General features: G+C 39.6%; 1 protein-coding gene across 5 annotated transcripts in view; it reads left to right on the forward strand.

The window, feature by feature from the left end:
* Nucleotides 1-19451, forward strand: part of LOC124127631 (T-box transcription factor TBX15-like) — a 92012-nt gene that overhangs the window by 70637 nt on the left and 1924 nt on the right. For 3 of the 5 annotated variants that reach the window (XM_048384055.1, XM_048384054.1, XM_048384053.1), the window contains 6 exons: nucleotides 15389-15491; nucleotides 15722-15838; nucleotides 16575-16731; nucleotides 16958-17098; nucleotides 18630-18694; nucleotides 18899-18993. In XM_048384055.1, coding sequence (XP_048240012.1) covers nucleotides 15389-15491; nucleotides 15722-15838; nucleotides 16575-16731; nucleotides 16958-17098; nucleotides 18630-18694; nucleotides 18899-18993 — 678 coding nt within the window. Of the gene's footprint in view, nucleotides 1-7384; nucleotides 7584-15388; nucleotides 15492-15721; nucleotides 15839-16574; nucleotides 16732-16957; nucleotides 17099-18629; nucleotides 18695-18898; nucleotides 18994-19451 lie in introns of those variants that run through there. The other 2 variants (XM_046491021.2, XM_046491020.1) reach the window with 2 other exon arrangements.

Below are 19451 nucleotides of genomic sequence, written 5' to 3' on the forward strand. Positions count from 1 at the left end.
TGTAGAGTATACATGTGAGGTGGAGATAGTGATGTAGAGTATACATGTGAGGTGGAGATAGTGATGTAGAGTATACATGTGAAGTGGAGATAATGATGTAGAGTATACATGTGAGGTGGAGATAGTGATGTAGAGTATACATGTGAAGTGGAGATAGTGATGTAGAGTATACATGTGAAGTGGAGATAGTGATGTAGAGTATACATGTGAAGTGGAGATAGTGATGTAGAGTATACATGTGAGGTGGAGATAGTGATGTAGAGTATACATGTGAGGTGGAGATAGTGATGTAGAGTATACATGTGAAGTGGAGATAGTGATGTAGAGTATACATGTGAAGTGGAGATATTGATGTAGGGTATACCTGTGAGGTGGAGATAGTGATGTAGAGTATACATGTGAAGTGGAGATAATGATGTAGAGTGTACATGTGAGGTAGAGATAGTGATGTAGAGTATACATGTGAAGTGGAGATAATGATGTAGAGTATACATGTGAGGTGGAGATAGTGATGTAGAGTATACATGTGAGGTGGAGATAATGATGTAGAGTGTACATGTGAGGTGGAGATAGTGATGTAGAGTATACATGTGAGGTGGAGATAATGATGTAGAGTATACATGTGAAGTGGAGATAATGATGTAGAGTATACATGTGAGGTGGAGATAGTGATGTAGAGTATACATGTGAGGTGGAGATAATGATGTAGAGTGTACATGTGAAGTGGAGATAGTGATGTAGAGTATACATGTGAAGTGGAGATAGTGATGTAGAGTATACATGTGAAGTGGAGATAATGATGTAGAGTGTACATGTGAAGTGGAGATAATGATGTAGAGTATACATGTGAGGTGGAGATAATGATGTAGAGTATACATGTGAAGTGGAGATAGTGATGTAGAGTATACATGTGAGGTGGAGATAGTGATGTAGAGTGTACATGTGAGGTGGAGATAATGATGTAGAGTATACATGTGAGGTGGAGATAGTGATGTAGAGTATACATGTGAGGTGGAGATAATGATGTAGAGTATACATGTGAAGTGGAGATAATGATGTAGAGTATACATGTGAAGTGGAGATAATGATGTAGAGTATACATGTGAAGTGGAGATAATGATGTAGAGTATACATGTGAGGTGGAGATAATGATGTAGAGTATACATGTGAGGTGGAGATAATGATGTAGAGTATACATGTGAAGTGGAGATAGTGATGTAGAGTGTACATGTGAAGTGGAGATAATGATGTAGAGTATACATGTGAAGTGGAGATAGTGATGTAGAGTATACATGTGAGGTGGAGATAATGATGTAGAGTATACATGTGAGGTGGAGATAATGATGTAGAGTATACATGTGAGGTGGAGATAGTGATGTAGAGTATACATGTGAAGTGGAGATAATGATGTAGAGTATACATGTGAAGTGGAGATAGTGATGTAGAGTGTACATGTGAAGTGGAGATAATGATGTAGAGTATACATGTGAGGTGGAGATAATGATGTAGAGTATACATGTGAGGTGGAGATAGTGATGTAGAGTATACATGTGAAGTGGAGATAGTGATGTAGAGTATACATGTGAAGTGGAGATAATGATGTAGAGTATACATGTGAGGTGGAGATAATGATGTAGAGTATACATGTGAGGTGGAGATAATGATGTAGAGTATACATGTGAAGTGGAGATAGTGATGTAGAGTGTACATGTGAAGTGGAGATAATGATGTAGAGTATACATGTGAAGTGGAGATAGTGATGTAGAGTATACATGTGAGGTGGAGATAATGATGTAGAGTATACATGTGAAGTGGAGATAGTGATGTAGAGTGTACATGTGAAGTGGAGATAATGATGTAGAGTATACATGTGAAGTGGAGATAGTGATGTAGAGTATACATGTGAGGTGGAGATAATGATGTAGAGTATACATGTGAGGTGGAGATAATGATGTAGAGTATACATGTGAAGTGGAGATAGTGATGTAGAGTATACATGTGAAGTGGAGATAGTGATGTAGAGTATACATGTGAAGTGGAGATAATGATGTAGAGTATACATGTGAAGTGGAGATAGTGATGTAGAGTGTACATGTGAAGTGGAGATAATGATGTAGAGTATACATGTGAGGTGGAGATAGTGATGTAGAGTGTACATGTGAAGTGGAGATAATGATGTAGAGTATACATGTGAAGTGGAGATAGTGATGTAGAGTATACATGTGAGGTGGAGATAGTGATGTAGAGTGTACATGTGAGGTGGAGATAATGATGTAGAGTATACATGTGAGGTGGAGATAGTGATGTAGAGTATACATGTGAGGTGGAGATAATGATGTAGAGTATACATGTGAAGTGGAGATAATGATGTAGAGTATACATGTGAAGTGGAGATAATGATGTAGAGTATACATGTGAAGTGGAGATAATGATGTAGAGTATACATGTGAGGTGGAGATAATGATGTAGAGTATACATGTGAGGTGGAGATAATGATGTAGAGTATACATGTGAAGTGGAGATAGTGATGTAGAGTGTACATGTGAAGTGGAGATAATGATGTAGAGTATACATGTGAAATGGAGATAGTGATGTAGAGTATACATGTGAGGTGGAGATAATGATGTAGAGTATACATGTGAGGTGGAGATAATGATGTAGAGTATACATGTGAGGTGGAGATAGTGATGTAGAGTATACATGTGAAGTGGAGATAATGATGTAGAGTATACATGTGAAGTGGAGATAGTGATGTAGAGTGTACATGTGAAGTGGAGATAATGATGTAGAGTATACATGTGAGGTGGAGATAATGATATAGAGTATACATGTGAAGTGGAGATAGTGATGTAGAGTATACATGTGAAGTGGAGATAGTGATGTAGAGTATACATGTGAGGTGGAGATAATGATGTAGAGTATACATGTGAGGTGGAGATAATGATGTAGAGTATACATGTGAAGTGGAGATAGTGATGTAGAGTATACATGTGAAGTGGAGATAGTGATGTAGAGTATACATGTGAGGTGGAGATAGTGATGTAGAGTATACATGTGAAGTGGAGATAATGATGTAGAGTATACATGTGAAGTGGAGATAATGATGTAGAGTATACATGTGAGGTGGAGATAATGATGTAGAGTATACATGTGAGGTGGAGATAATGATGTAGAGTATACATGTGAAGTGGAGATAGTGATGTAGAGTGTACATGTGAAGTGGAGATAATGATGTAGAGTATACATGTGAAGTGGAGATAGTGATGTAGAGTATACATGTGAGGTGGAGATAATGATGTAGAGTATACATGTGAGGTGGAGATAATGATGTAGAGTATACATGTGAGGTGGAGATAGTGATGTAGAGTATACATGTGAAGTGGAGATAATGATGTAGAGTATACATGTGAAGTGGAGATAGTGATGTAGAGTGTACATGTGAAGTGGAGATAATGATGTAGAGTATACATGTGAGGTGGAGATAATGATGTAGAGTATACATGTGAGGTGGAGATAGTGATGTAGAGTATACATGTGAGGTGGAGATAATGATGTAGAGTATACATGTGAAGTGGAGATAGTGATGTAGAGTATACATGTGAGGTGGAGATAATGATGTAGAGTGTACATGTGAAGTGGAGATATTGATGTAGGGTATACATGTGAAGTGGAGATATTGATGTAGGGTATACATGTGAAGTGGAGATAATGATGTAGAGTATACATGTGAAGTGGAGATAGTGATGTAGAGTATACATGTGAGGTGGAGATAGTGATGTAGAGTGTACATGTGAAGTGGAGATAGTGATGTAGAGTATACATGTGAAGTGGAGATAGTGATGTAGAGTATACATGTGAAGTGGAGATAATGATGTAGAGTATACATGTGAAGTGGAGATAATGATGTAGAGTATACATGTGAAGTGGAGATAATGATGTAGAGTATACATGTGAAGTGGAGATAATGATGTAGAGTATACATGTGAAGTGGAGATAATGATGTAGAGTATACATGTGAGGTAGAGATAGTGATGTAGAGTATACATGTGAAGTGGAGATAGTGATGTAGAGTGTACATGTGAAGTGGAGATAGTGATGTAGAGTATACATGTGAAGTGGAGATAGTGATGTAGAGTATACATGTGAAGTGGAGATAGTGATGTAGAGTATACATGTGAGGTGGAGATAGTGATGTAGAGTGTACATGTGAAGTGGAGATAGTGATGTAGAGTATACATGTGAAGTGGAGATAATGATGTAGAGTATACATGTGAGGTAGAGATAGTGATGTAGAGTATACATGTGAAGTGTAGGATAATGATGTAGAGTATACATGTGAGGTGGAGATAATGATGTAGAGTATACATGTGAAGTGGAGATAGTGATGTAGAGTATACATGTGAAGTGGAGATATTGATGTAGAGTATACATGTGAAGTGGAGATAGTGATGTAGAGTATACATGTGAAGTGGAGATAGTGATGTAGAGTATACATGTGAAGTGGAGATAATGATGTAGAGTATACATGTGAGGTAGAGATAGTGATGTAGAGTATACATGTGAAGTGTAGGATAATGATGTAGAGTATACATGTGAGGTGGAGATAATGATGTAGAGTATACATGTGAAGTGGAGATAGTGATGTAGAGTATACATGTGAAGTGGAGATAATGATGTAGAGTATACATGTGAGGTGGAGATAGTGATGTAGAGTATACATGTGAGGTGGAGATAATGATGTAGAGTGTACATGTGAAGTGGAGATATTGATGTAGGGTATACATGTGAAGTGGAGATATTGATGTAGGGTATACATGTGAGGTGGAGATAATGATGTAGAGTATACATGTGAAGTGGAGATAATGATGTAGAGTGTACATGTGAAGTGGAGATAATGATGTAGAGTGTACATGTGAAGTGGAGATAATGATGTAGAGTATACATGTGAAGTGGAGATAGTGATGTAGAGTATACATGTGAAGTGGAGATAATGATGTAGAGTGTACATGTGAAGTGGAGATAATGATGTAGAGTATACATGTGAAGTGGAGATAGTGATGTAGAGTATACATGTGAGGTGGAGATAGTGATGTAGAGTATACATGTGAAGTGGAGATAATGATGTAGAGTATACATGTGAAGTGGAGATAGTGATGTAGAGTATACATGTGAAGTGGAGATAATGATGTAGAGTATACATGTGAGGTGGAGATAGTGATGTAGAGTATACATGTGAAGTGGAGATAGTGATGTAGAGTGTACATGTGAGGTGGAGATAATGATATAGAGTATACATGTGAAGTGGAGATAGTGATGTAGAGTGTACATGTGAGGTGGAGATAGTGATGTAGAGTATACATGTGAAGTGGAGATAGTGATGTAGAGTGTACATGTGAGGTGGAGATAATGATGTAGAGTATACATGTGAGGTGGAGATAGTGATGTAGAGTATACATGTGAAGTGGAGATAGTGATGTAGAGTATACATGTGAAGTGGAGATAATGATGTAGAGTATACATGTGAGGTGGAGATAATGATGTAGAGTATACATGTGAAGTGGAGATAGTGATGTAGAGTATACATGTGAAGTGGAGATAATGATGTAGAGTATACATGTGAAGTGGAGATAGTGATGTAGAGTATACATGTGAAGTGGAGATAGTGATGTAGAGTATACATGTGAAGTGGAGATAATGATGTAGAGTATACATGTGAGGTGGAGATAATGATGTAGAGTATACATGTGAAGTGGAGATAGTGATGTAGAGTGTACATGTGAAGTGGAGATAATGATGTAGAGTATACATGTGAGGTGGAGATAATGATGTAGAGTGTACATGTGAAGTGGAGATAGTGATGTAGAGTATACATGTGAAGTGGAGATATTGATGTAGGGTATACATGTGAAGTGGAGATATTGATGTAGGGTATACATGTGAAGTGGAGATAATGATGTAGAGTATACATGTGAAGTGGAGATAATGATGTAGAGTGTACATGTGAAGTGGAGATAATGATGTAGAGTATACATGTGAAGTGGAGATAGTGATGTAGAGTATACATGTGAAGTGGAGATATTGATGTAGGGTATACATGTGAAGTGGAGATATTGATGTAGGGTATACATGTGAAGTGGAGATAATGATGTAGAGTATACATGTGAAGTGGAGATAATGATGTAGAGTGTACATGTGAAGTGGAGATAATGATGTAGAGTATACATGTGAAGTGGAGATAGTGATGTAGAGTATACATGTGAAGTGGAGATAATGATGTAGAGTATACATGTGAGGTGGAGATAGTGATGTAGAGTATACATGTGAAGTGGAGATAGTGATGTAGAGTATACATGTGAAGTGGAGATAATGATGTAGAGTATACATGTGAGGTGGAGATAGTGATGTAGAGTATACATGTGAAGTGGAGATGGTGATGTAGAGTGTACATGCGAGGTAAACAGATGGCTGTAGGGTAATGCAGGTGAGGATGAGATGATTGCTAGGGATGTATATGCTGAGGATGTGGAGCAAGCATTCTGTAGACTCATCCATTTATTGTAGATTATTTTACAGATTAGCCTTGTCTGACCCCGATCGCGAGGTTCTGTCAGCACTGTTCACACGACCAATAGCTTTCTGGCCAATCCCATTGACCCATCCGGAGTTGATAACATCAGTTTGGCGATAGACTCAACATCTCGCAGTGATGCTCATGCCGTCTTGCATGCGTTAATTAATTAATTAATTACCGTGTTAATTAGAGATAGTCGCTGTTATATATAAATCTTCATCATCGTATTTTTTCATGTACGACTGTACATTTCCAGTATATTCCCATTATGTTATAAAGGAGTAAGTTTAACTTGGCCCAAACAAACCTGCGGCTCTTCGTGTTCATGGGTTCATGTCGTCCGAAGACAATGACATACAACCAGTCGCGGCAAAGACTCCAGGTTGTGCCAGGCCCCAGGCAGAGATGGTCAGCATCAGATGTTCCTGGGCAGACATAGTATATGATTGTCTGATGCATAACTGAAAGTGGTTTCACCACCATAAAGTTATGTGTAAAGTTTAATGTAATACTCCATATTTCCTAGAGCTGAAAAGGGAGCGAGAATGGGATGGCGAAAAATTATGAAATACATCCTCTTGTGTCTGTTGAACATATATCCCACCCCATGCTCAAAGTCATTATTGATGTAGCCAGGCTGTGTACATCACGCCAAGTTTCTTAAGGATCATAATAACACTGAACATGATATCAACAGATTGTTTCAGCAAGGACATGGGTGTGCTATCTGTCTCATGTGAGGTCATTTGATGACCTCAGTGTATAATCGGGTTGACCAATGAAATGACGGGTATGCTATCTCTGTTTCTGTTACAAATGAACGGGGCCATGCTTTTCGTCCATTCACAATTTGGACAAGCAACGATGCTCAGTGCTAAGGCGCGCGCTTTCTCCGTAGAGCAGTTGCTAGGAAAACCCGACAACCAGACCGACATACCTCGTAGTGGCGGACGTCACTGCTTGCAGGAGGCATGTGCAGCTGATTTTGGCCAGTTCCGTAAGACGGTGCATGGTAAGGTTCCCACTTTCACAGTATACGTTAAGACGGTCTATGATGAGGCTCCCACTTTCACAGTATACGTTAAGACGGTGCATGGTAAGGTTCCCACTTTCACAGTATACGTTAAGACGGTCTATGGTGAGGTCCCCACTTTCACAGTATACGTTAAGACGGTGCATGGTAAGGCTCCCACTTTCACAGTATACGTTAAGACGGTCTATGGTGAGGCTCCGACTTTCACAGTATACGTTAAGACGGTGCATGGTAAGGCTCCCACTTTCACAGTATACGTTAAGACGGTGCATGGTAAGGTTCCCACTTTAACAGTATACGTTAAGACGGTCTATGGTGAGGCTCCCACTTACACAATATTCATTAAGACGGTGCATGGTAAGGTTCCCACTTTCACAATATACCTTAAGACGGTGTATAGTGAGGCTTGCACTTTCACAGTATACGTTAAGACGGTGTATGGCGAGGCTCCCACTTTCACAGTATACGTTAAGACGATGTATGGTGAGGCTCCCACTTTCACAGTATACGTTAAGACGGTGCATGGTGAGGCTCCCACTTTCACAGTATACGTTAAGACGATGTATGGTGAGGCTCCCACTTTCACAGTATACGTTAAGACGGTGCATGGTGAGGCTCCCACTTTCACAGTATACGTTAAGACGAGGAGATCAGTTTACTAAAATTAGCGTTAATTTCGAGACAGACTTAAAGTGTTGAAACCTTATATATGCACACATGAGAATATTGACATCATGAGAATCAGGGTCGCCAAAAGTGATTGAAATGGACAGTGAAAAAATACTTAGATATATAAAATGGAGATATGGTACACGGGGTGAACGAGGATTGTGACTGAATACTTTATAACCAAACCCTGGAGACTTTTTGATGACGTCACATTTTTAAATCTCAGCAAGACATTTGGAAATATGTGTTATGTATTTTCTGTTTTATTATATTACTATTTACCTGTTTTTTATTGACCTGATTTGTGTCACAACATTCAAGTTACTTCTTACCAAGTGCAGGTCGGTTACAGATAGCTGTCTAGACAGTTGACCGTTGACCGTTGACCGCTATAAGAACCTAAACACAGATGATCGAAATAAATATCACACATAAGTATTCAATAACGGTACAGGTGATGACAGTATTATCTATGACAAGCTGATGATAAAGCTCACACCTACATATCGCGTATACCAGATAATGGGACGGTGTTGTTAACCCACCAAAACAGTTGCAGCTAAAGCCGTTCTATTTTGAATTACTCTCACATGATCGTTGATATTTTTAGATCATTTTAATGTTTAACATCAAACAGCCCCTGCTGACACCGAGAACGCCAAACTCTAACGAATTAAAACACCAGCTGCGCCGCATGACTTAAAGTAATGTGGACTTAATCCAACCATAATTCAGGCATAAACACTTTTAACATATATTTATTAATCTAGATGCGACAACAAGAGGGTTTCCAACAGTGGGTCAATGCATGGAGCGCAAGGACAGATGTTGTCTTTTCCAAATCAGGGGGGTCATTTTATAGTCCTCATCGGAATAATAACACTTGACGATGATGTCATGTCAAAACAATATAATAAGTTATTATGACACGTAGCATGGTTGGCTAGACTCACTCCATACCATAGATAGAGCTATCAGAGTTGACATACAATAGAGGGATCAACTTTGCAGTGGGCAAGTATATACAAGGAGGTTAACGTGAAGGTGACGAAATAGACAATTGATTTTATTAGACCGCTGCAAAGGTGAAAATACACTTTTGTTTGTCACATTAATTATAATATAAGTTAGAAAATATGTACACTGAAACATAGAAATAGTTTGGATCCCTGCTCACGTTGGAGTGTTTGGTAACGAACACGCCGACAAAGCAGCCAAATCAGCATTAAAATTAGAAGATGTAAGTATCAACCTTCCAATATCTAAAATAAAAATTAAAAATCCTCCAAAAGTGGCAAAAACAAACAAATCCATCATAAAACCAAAACAATCGACAGGGCAGTAACCAAATTACAAACAGGCCACACTAAACTAAACTCACACTTACACCAAATTAAAAAAAACCCATCAAAACGGTAAATGCCCAGATTGCAACCAAATAGAAACTCCTGAACACGTAATACTACATTGAACACATTACCAACAACACAGAACAACACTCAAATCCACACTAATATACAACAACCAGATGACACTAGCAACTCTACTAAACCCCTTAAATAACTTACAAACCTATAAAGTACTCGGCATTTATCTAATAAAAACAGGCATATTCAGCAACATTTAAAACAACAACCCAAAACTAAAAAAAACTAACAAACAAGCTACCAATAAAACAAAAAAAACACAACCACACAAATTCACAAACTCCTTTAGTTCCCCTACCTTTTTAGCATGGCATATTTCAAATTCCAAATTTCAACAAAAATTAATTAAGCGACCAAACCGCCCCTCCAGGTTGCTTTACCTTTCGATTATACCCTTCTCGACCACGTCACTAAATGGACCCGTGAAGATCCGGGGTAGAATAGGTCTTCAGCAACCCATAAAGGGCGACTATGCTTGTCGTAAGAGAAGACTAACGGGATCAGGTGGTCAGGCTTGCTGACTTGGTTGATGCATGTCATCGTATGCCAAATGCGTGGATCGATGGTCATGATGTCTATCACTGGATTGTCTGGTCCAGACTCGATTATTTACAGACCGCCGTCATATACCTGGAATATTGCTGAGTGCGGCGTTAAACAACAAACCAACCAACCTACGACAACACTTAATTCCCTGGCGGGCCCGTGCGAGAAATACGCATATGTCGGATAGCGCACTTTAAAACCCAAAATAAGTAAGAAAGTAAGCACTGTAACAACACTAAATTATTAGAGCTCGTTTATCTCGATGCTACGAATTCTCTTCGACATATTCCCAAGGCAAAGGAGTTAACTGACTGTTAAAGTCCAGTTTCCACTTTTAAAGTCAGTTAACACCCTTGCCTCGGGAAGATGACTCTCTGACGGCATAATGGTGCAGGGGGTGGGTCATAATTAAACTTGGAATGGGCTAATTAATTAACCAGACTGAAGCCTCGGAATGTTTGTCACGCTATAAGTGTTGTATTTGATGTAAATACATGTAGTGAATCTCAACATTATAATATCATAGACACGGGGTGGTATTTTATATATCACACAGGATCAGTAATTATCCCTTTAATGAACATGTTCGACATCAATGGAAATCAATACCTATACATTTATTTGCGCGTGGTTCAAAATTCATAACACAAGGTTGAACGAAATTTAATTCTTCTATACAAAATGTAAATTGGTCAAAAGTTTAAACTGTTGAGTCCACCCTCGTGGTTTGCTCGACTGTAGGGGGTAGCCAGGCTCGGTGAATTGGTTGAATATGCGAGTCATTGGACCCCCACGTCGTGGATCGTTGCTATACTACCTCCGAGATATTGAACCTCTTTGGCCTTGCATTCAATCGCACTGCAGTGATAACTTAATTAACATCACACCAATTACTAATACTAGGTTAGCATAAGGTACTCTGGCAAGGAGGGCGTCACTCACTCACATTTCTAGGCTGGTTGTCGGAATTTGGCTTGATGTCGCGCTCAAGTCTATTGCAGCATCGAATGGAAACCAATCTAATCAAATTATCACTAAGCATTATCCGCTTAAAAGCTTGGTATTTCGACGGTTATTTCGCGTTTTTAAGTTAGTAAATTTAATAAAGATGTGTCCAAGACAAATCTGACTGATTTCAAGCTGTCATTAATGTCAATCGACCCAATGGCGACCAGAAAAGCAATACTTCCACGGAGATATCGTTTGATTCCACTCACGCGATATCTCCAGCTTCATCAATATTGGATATACGTTACTATTGTGTTATTATATGGGTGTTTTCATATTGGCCTTCTTATAGGTCCAAGGTCAGTCATATTGGCCTGAGGCAACGCCGAGGCTGACCTAGGGCCTATAACAACTACGTGTCACTATGGGTACCATGTAAGTAACGTCTTATGTCCGCGTGTGGCCTCTATATCTAAACAGAATGCTAGGTCCACTAAAAGATACACCACAGGGACACCGTATAATAAAGAATGTCATTATAGTAAGCTGGAGGCCCGGCGAGTGGGCACAGAAGCTGTAAAAGTTTTGTTTTATTAATAACATTTAAGCAACTTTGCAAAAGATACAAGTCTATCACTAGATATAAAAGTACTTCTTTTAAGAAAGAACAGCTGCATATCTAGGAGACATCGCTTGATGACAGTAAATTATTTTGGAAGCAAGTTAAATACATGAGTTATAGTTGTCCTTCTCAAATAATAACGCGAGGAACAAGCATGTTTTAGACCTGGATATGCGACATCGGATATCCTGTTCACACTTACTGCCTGTATACAAAATATTTAAGTAATAGTAGACGTAGATTCTATGTTGCATTTGTAGACTTTTGTAAAATAGAATGTTAAAATGTTGAATATGATTCTGTTTATGTACTCGTCTGTTACACGGTGTTTCGACTGTCCGATTTGTCTAAAACAGAGCTGTGTGTTAAGCCCAATTTTTTCAATTTTTATTAATGAGTTTGGCCGCTGGAATTCATGATACTTGTCGAAGAGGAGTACAATTATTCTCCGACAATTTAGTCGCCTTATGGCAGTCTCACGCCATTCCTTGCAAGTCACGCCTTGTGTCTGTGCATGTCACTATGGATACCTTGCACGTAACGTCTTATGTCTGTGCATGTCACTATGGATACCTTGTACGTAACGTCTTATGTCTGTGCATGTCACTACGGATACCTTGTACGTAACGTCTTATATCTGTGCATGTCACTATGGATACCTTGTACGTAACGTCTTATGTCTGTGCATGTCACTATGGATACCTTGTAAGTAACGTCTTATGTCTGTGCATGTCACTATGGATACCTTGTAAGTAACGTCTTATGTCTGTGCATGTCACTATGGATACCTTGTAAGTAATGTCTTATGTCTGTGCATGTCACTATGGATACCTTGTACGTAACGTCTTATATCTGTGCATGTCACTATGGATACCTTGCACGTAACGTCTTATGTCTGTGCATGTCACTATGGATACCTTGTAAGTAACGTCTTATGTCTGTGCATGTCACTATGGATACCTTGTAAGTAACGTCTTATGTCTGTGCATGTCACTATGGATACCTTGTAAGTAACGTCTTATGTCTGTGCATGTCACTATGGATACCTTGTACGTAACGTCTTATATCTGTGCATGTCACTATGGATACCTTGCACGTAACGTCTTATGTCTGTGCATGTCACCATGGATACCGTACACGTAACGTCTTATGTCTGTGCATGTCACTACGGATACCTTGTACGTAACGTCTTATGTCTGTGCATGTCATCATGGATACCTTGCACGTAACGTCTTATATCTGTGCATGTCACTATGGATACCTTGCACGTAACGTCTTATGTCTGTGCATGTCACTATGGGTACCTCGTACGTAACGTCTTATGTCTGTGCATGTCACTATGGATACCTTGTACGTAACGTCTTATGTCTGTGCATGTCACTATGGATACCTTGTACGTAACGTCTTATGTCTGTGCATGTCACTATGGATACCTTGCACGTAACGTCTTATGTCTGTGCATGTCACTATGGATACCTTGTACGTAACGTCTTATATCTGTGCATGTCACTATGGATACCTTGCACGTAACGTCTTATGTCTGTGCATGTCACTATGGATACCTTGTACGTAACGTCTTATGTCTGTGCATGTCACTACGGATACCTTGTACGTAACGTCTTATATCTGTGCATGTCACTATGGATACCTTGTACGTAACGTCTTATGTCTGTGCATGTCACTATGGATACCTTGTAAGTAACGTCTTATGTCTGTGCATGTCACTATGGATACCTTGTAAGTAACGTCTTATGTCTGTGCATGTCACTATGGATACCTTGTAAGTAATGTCTTATGTCTGTGCATGTCACTATGGATACCTTGTACGTAACGTCTTATATCTGTGCATGTCACTATGGATACCTTGCACGTAACGTCTTATGTCTGTGCATGTCACTATGGATACCTTGTAAGTAACGTCTTATGTCTGTGCATGTCACTATGGATACCTTGTAAGTAACGTCTTATGTCTGTGCATGTCACTATGGATACCTTGTAAGTAACGTCTTATGTCTGTGCATGTCACTATGGATACCTTGTACGTAACGTCTTATATCTGTGCATGTCACTACGGATACCTTGTACGTAACGTCTTATGTCTGTGCATGTCATCATGGATACCTTGCACGTAACGTCTTATATCTGTGCATGTCACTATGGATACCTTGCACGTAACGTCTTATGTCTGTGCATGTCACTATGGGTACCTCGTACGTAACGTCTTATGTCTGTGCATGTCACTATGGATACCTTGTACGTAACGTCTTATGTCTGTGCATGTCACTATGGATACCTTGTACGTAACGTCTTATGTCTGTGCATGTCACTATGGATACCTTGCACGTAACGTCTTATGTCTGTGCATGTCACTATGGATACCTTGTACGTAACGTCTTATGTCTGTGCATGTCACTATGGATACCTTGCACGTAACGTCTTATGTCTGTGCATGTCACTATGGATACCTTGTACGTAACGCTTTATGTCTGTGCATGTCACTATGGATACCTTGCACGTAACGACTTATGTCGGTGCATGTCACCATGGATACCTTGCACGTAACGTCTTATGTCTGTGCATGTCACCATGGATACCGTACACGTAACGTCTTATGTCTGTGCATGTCACCATGGATACCGTACACGTAACGTCTTATGTCTGTGTATGTCACTATGGATTCCTTGCACGTAACGTTTTATGTCTGTGCATGTCACTATGGATACCTTGCGCGTAACGCTTTATGTGTGTGCATGTCACTATGGATACCTTGCACGTAACGTCTTATTTCTGTGCATGTCACTATGGATACCTTGCACGTAACGTCTTATGTCTGTGCATGTCACTATGGATACCTTGCACGTAACGTCTTATGTCTGTGCATGTCACTATGGATACCTTGTACGTAACGTCTTATGTCTGTGCATGTCACTATGGATACCTTGCACGTAACGTCTTATGTCTGTGCATGTCAATATCGATACCTTACACGTAACGTCTTATGTCTGTGCATGTCACTATGGATACCTTGCACGTAACGTCTTATGTCTGTGCATGTCACTATGGATACCTTGTACGTAACGTCTTATGTCTGTGCATGTCACTATGGATACCTTGCACGTAACGTCTTATGTCTGTGCATGTCACTATGGATACCTTGCACGTTACGTCTAATGTCTGTGCATGTCACTATGGATACCTTGCACGTAACGTCTTATGTCTGTGCATGTCACTACGGATACCTTGTACGTAACGTCTTATGTCTGTGCATGTCACTATGGATACCTTGCACGTAACGTCTTATGTCTGTGCATGTCACTATGGATACCTTGTAAGTAACGTCTTATGTCTGTGCATGTCACTGTGGATACCTTGTAAGTAACATCTTATGTCTGTGCATGTCACTATGGATACCTTGCACGTAACGTCTTATATCTGTGCATGTCACTTTGGATACCTTACACGTAACGTCTTATGTCTGTGCATGTCACTATGGATACCTTGTACGTAACGTCTTATGTCCATGCTAATCGCTATGGATGTCGTGTTACTTGTCACATCCTTGCATGTTGTAGATGAGAGTGGGAGACATGAGGTGCAGGTGGAACTCTGTCACGGTGAGCTGTGGCGTGCCTTCCACCGCCTGGGCACAGAGATGATCATCACAAAGTCTGGCAGGTGAGACTAGCAGTTAAGGGTGGAAGAGATACACTGGCATTATAGAAACTGTTCCCGCTTGTGCCAGGTGTGGCTTCAGTATCTTGCACTGCCGACACACTACTAACAACGTTAGTCTATTAACCTCATCTCTCTCCATAGTTTCCGTACAGTGTGCAACTTTCTACTTTCAACACTGGGTACATGCAATCCAAATATAACATGAGGACATTGTTATATTTGTTACGTAGGAGAATGTTTCCTGCGGTGAGGGTGCGGATCCTTGGAGTGAGGGAAGATATGGCGTACCGCGTGTCTCTGGACTTCCAAGCACTGGATAATCACAAGTACCGATATGTCTACCACAGGTACATACACTAGTTCCAATATGTCTACCACATGTACATACACTAGTTCCAATATGTCTACCACATGTACATACACTAGTTCCAATATGTCTACCACATGTCCAGAGACTAGTTCCAATATGTCTACCACATGTCCATACACTAGTTCCAATATGTCTACCACATGTCCAGAGACTAGTTCCAATATTTCTACCACATGTACAGAGACTAGTTCCAATATGTCTACCATATGTAGAGAGACTAGTTCCAATATGTCTACCATATGTACAGAGACTAGTTCCAATATGTCTACCATATGTACAGAGACTAGTTCCAATATGTCTACCATATGTACAGAGACTAGTTCCAATATGTCTACCACGTGTCCATACACTAGTTCCAATATGTCTACCACATGTCCATACACTAGTTCCAATATGTCTACCACATGTCCATACACTAGTTCCAATATGTCTACCACATGTCCATACACTAGTTTCAATATGTCTACCACATGTACATACACTAGTTCCAATATGTCTACTACATGTTCATACACTAGTTCCAATATGTCTACCACATGTCCAGAGACTAGTTCCAATATGTCTACCATATGTACAGAGACTAGTTCCAATATGTCTACCACATGTACATACACTAGTTCCAATATGTCAAGTACAAAAATATCAATATCGGTTTTATTATTCACGGCAGCATCCTACAAAATGCTACGAGGCATTTTTGCATGTTTGTGCAGTTCTAAATGGATGGTGGCAGGCACGGGGGACCCGCCGCCAGCTGACCAACGCTACAGCCACCCGGACTGCCCACTAGGTGGCCGCCACTTGATCAATCAGGTCATCTCGTTTGAAAAGCTGAAACTGACCAACAGAGATGATCCCCAAGAGGGACAGGTAAGTCAGGTGGAGGATGTCAAGGTGAACCATGCATAGAGATTTAAAGTTACTATTTTGAGATGCAACTCGTTTCTGTATCGTGTCATTATATAATCTCGCAGCGCAAGTATAACCTGTTCCGCATTAGTCAATATATATATCTGTGAAGCATGTGGAAACATACGCATCAGATGTATGGAGTATTATGAATGTCATGATTTGCACGTCAGTATTTCCTATTAAGATCTCACTGGTGTCCATGCAGAAGTACACCCCCCGCATCCACGTGTACCTTCTTAACCCTCACCTGGAAGTACAAGCTCACTTTGTGACATCCTTTCCACAGACGGCCTTCATGGCAGTAACAGCTTATCAGAATCAAGAGGTACGTCTGAAACATACCCGAAGTATATAATTTAGCCGCAGCTTTTTCCCCCAAAAATAATGAATGTCTTGAACGATCAATATAGATCTGATCACCTATATGTGTAGTTGTTCTGTTGGTGTTCTTCATCACGATGTAGATCTGACAACCTATATAATTGTAGTTGTTCTGTTGGTGTTCTTCATCACGATGTAAATCTCACCACTACATAATTGTAGTTGTTCTGTTGGTGTTCTTCAATACGAAGTAGATAAGATCACCTATATATTCTGGGTGTGGTTGTTCGATATTCTTTACCCCAAATTGAGAACACGTCAGATATGACGGCGGTGGCGCCATGAGTGAATATTGTAGCGCCAAAGTGGTTGTCTGGTAAATCTGTAGCGGGTGTTAATACGTCGATGACATACTGATATCAGAGTATTGTTCAACTCACGTTATCAGCAGACAAACAAAAGTTCTTGATAATACTTCCTTTATTCCTCGATAGTGTTGATAGTTGGTGTCATGGTACTTAAGGGTGGCTGCAAATCTGACCCTACGTCGTGTGCGGTGACGATGAAGATGTTATCTGCTTTAATTCTCACGAAAATCAGACAGGCGTATCTTTTAAGAAAACTCTTACAAAGCGTATCTGTAACAGCACTCTAATAAAAGAGGACACCCCTACTCGAGCATCCATTGCATAGTTAGTATTCCTTATCAAATACTTTTAGTTTTTCTGTTCTAATTTACCTTGATAAATCATACACATTTTTAATTATATCAAATAATTTAACTAATTTGTAGTTCACCCAGGCCGATGGTCCGACTTATGACATTGCGCGTTGTTCATCCTATGTCTGTCTGTTAACTCTTCCACTGAATGGATGAGGCGGAAGTGTAGGAGGCTGGCTGGCTGGCACCATAACATGGCTTCATGAGTCGGATCTTAACATGACTCAGATATACTCACACTCTAGCTGACACTTTATGAGTAGGAACATAACATGACACATATATTTTCCTAACCCAGCTGAAGCTGTATGTAGAGGATCATTGTGTGGCTTGAATTTGTTAATGTAACTAAAAGGTCGTTATTATGTATACATTGATAAATTAATTTCGAAATGGCTAAGGGGTTATATATTTTGCCCTTTGACCATTGCTTACAATGAAAATAAGATATCTTACAAATATAAGTATTACAATGGGATATTTCACATAAATGTGAGTTACCATCACTTCTTTAACGTTTCCAAAGATGATTAAACAGCAAGTTGACTGTCACGCTTTGGATTTTACGTGGTGAGCGAAAGTGCTAGGTGATATTTTTTATTTAACCATCAGTGCTGAAACTCGCTGCTGGTAGTGCGATACACGACACTGACATGCTACCAATATCTTCCTACCAGCGCTTCTTGCCTTAACGCCATCTGTAAACGCGATGTTCCCACGACATGGCTATCTATGTGTATCTGTCCCACTTCTCTCTACTCACACAACCCAGACGCTGATAGCTTCCTCGTACAATCACTCTTTGTTCTTGCAGATAACCAGGCTTAAGATCGCAAGAAACCCTTTTGCCAAGGGGTTCCGAGAATCCGACAAGAGCAGGTACTTCAGACTTATATCAGAGTGATCAGAGTGATAGTGCAACGTCAACAGATAGTTTAGCTATCTAATGTGATTATTCTAGCTTACATTGTGTCTGATGTGTCTCACATGCTATAACTAATTACAAAAAGGTTTTACACTACTATAACCTTTTTCAATGACATACACGTATATCTTTCATATAATCCTCTGTGTTTCCTTCAGGACGTCCCTTGAGGCCGTCATGTCATCTCTATGTAGTTACATGATTCTCAGAAAAAACGACACTTCTTCCAGGAAACGATGTCTACCTAAAGAAGGTATATCCCTTATAACCCTGTCTACCTCATTAATGTATATATATCCTTTATAACCATGTCAACCTCATTAATGCATGTATATCCCTTATAATCCTGTCTACATGATGAATGTATGTATTTCCCATATAATCCTGTCTACATGATGAATGTATGTATATCCCTTATAATCCTGTCTACATGATGAATGTATGTATATCCCTTATAATCCTGTCTACATGATGAATGTATGTATATCCCTTATAATCCTGTCTACATGATGAATGTATGTATATCCCTTATAATCCTGTCTACATGATGAATGTATGTATATCCCTTATAACCCTGTCTACATCATGAATGTATGTATATCCCTTGTAATCATTACATGATGAATGTACATGTATGTATATCCCTTATAACCATGTCTACATCATGAATGTATGTATATCCCTTGTAATCATATCTACATCATGAATGTA

This window comes from Haliotis rufescens, unplaced genomic scaffold (genome assembly GCF_023055435.1).
Source record: "Haliotis rufescens isolate VD_foot unplaced genomic scaffold, xgHalRufe1.0.p SCAF_5, whole genome shotgun sequence".
Lineage (NCBI taxonomy): Eukaryota > Metazoa > Mollusca > Gastropoda > Lepetellida > Haliotidae > Haliotis > Haliotis rufescens.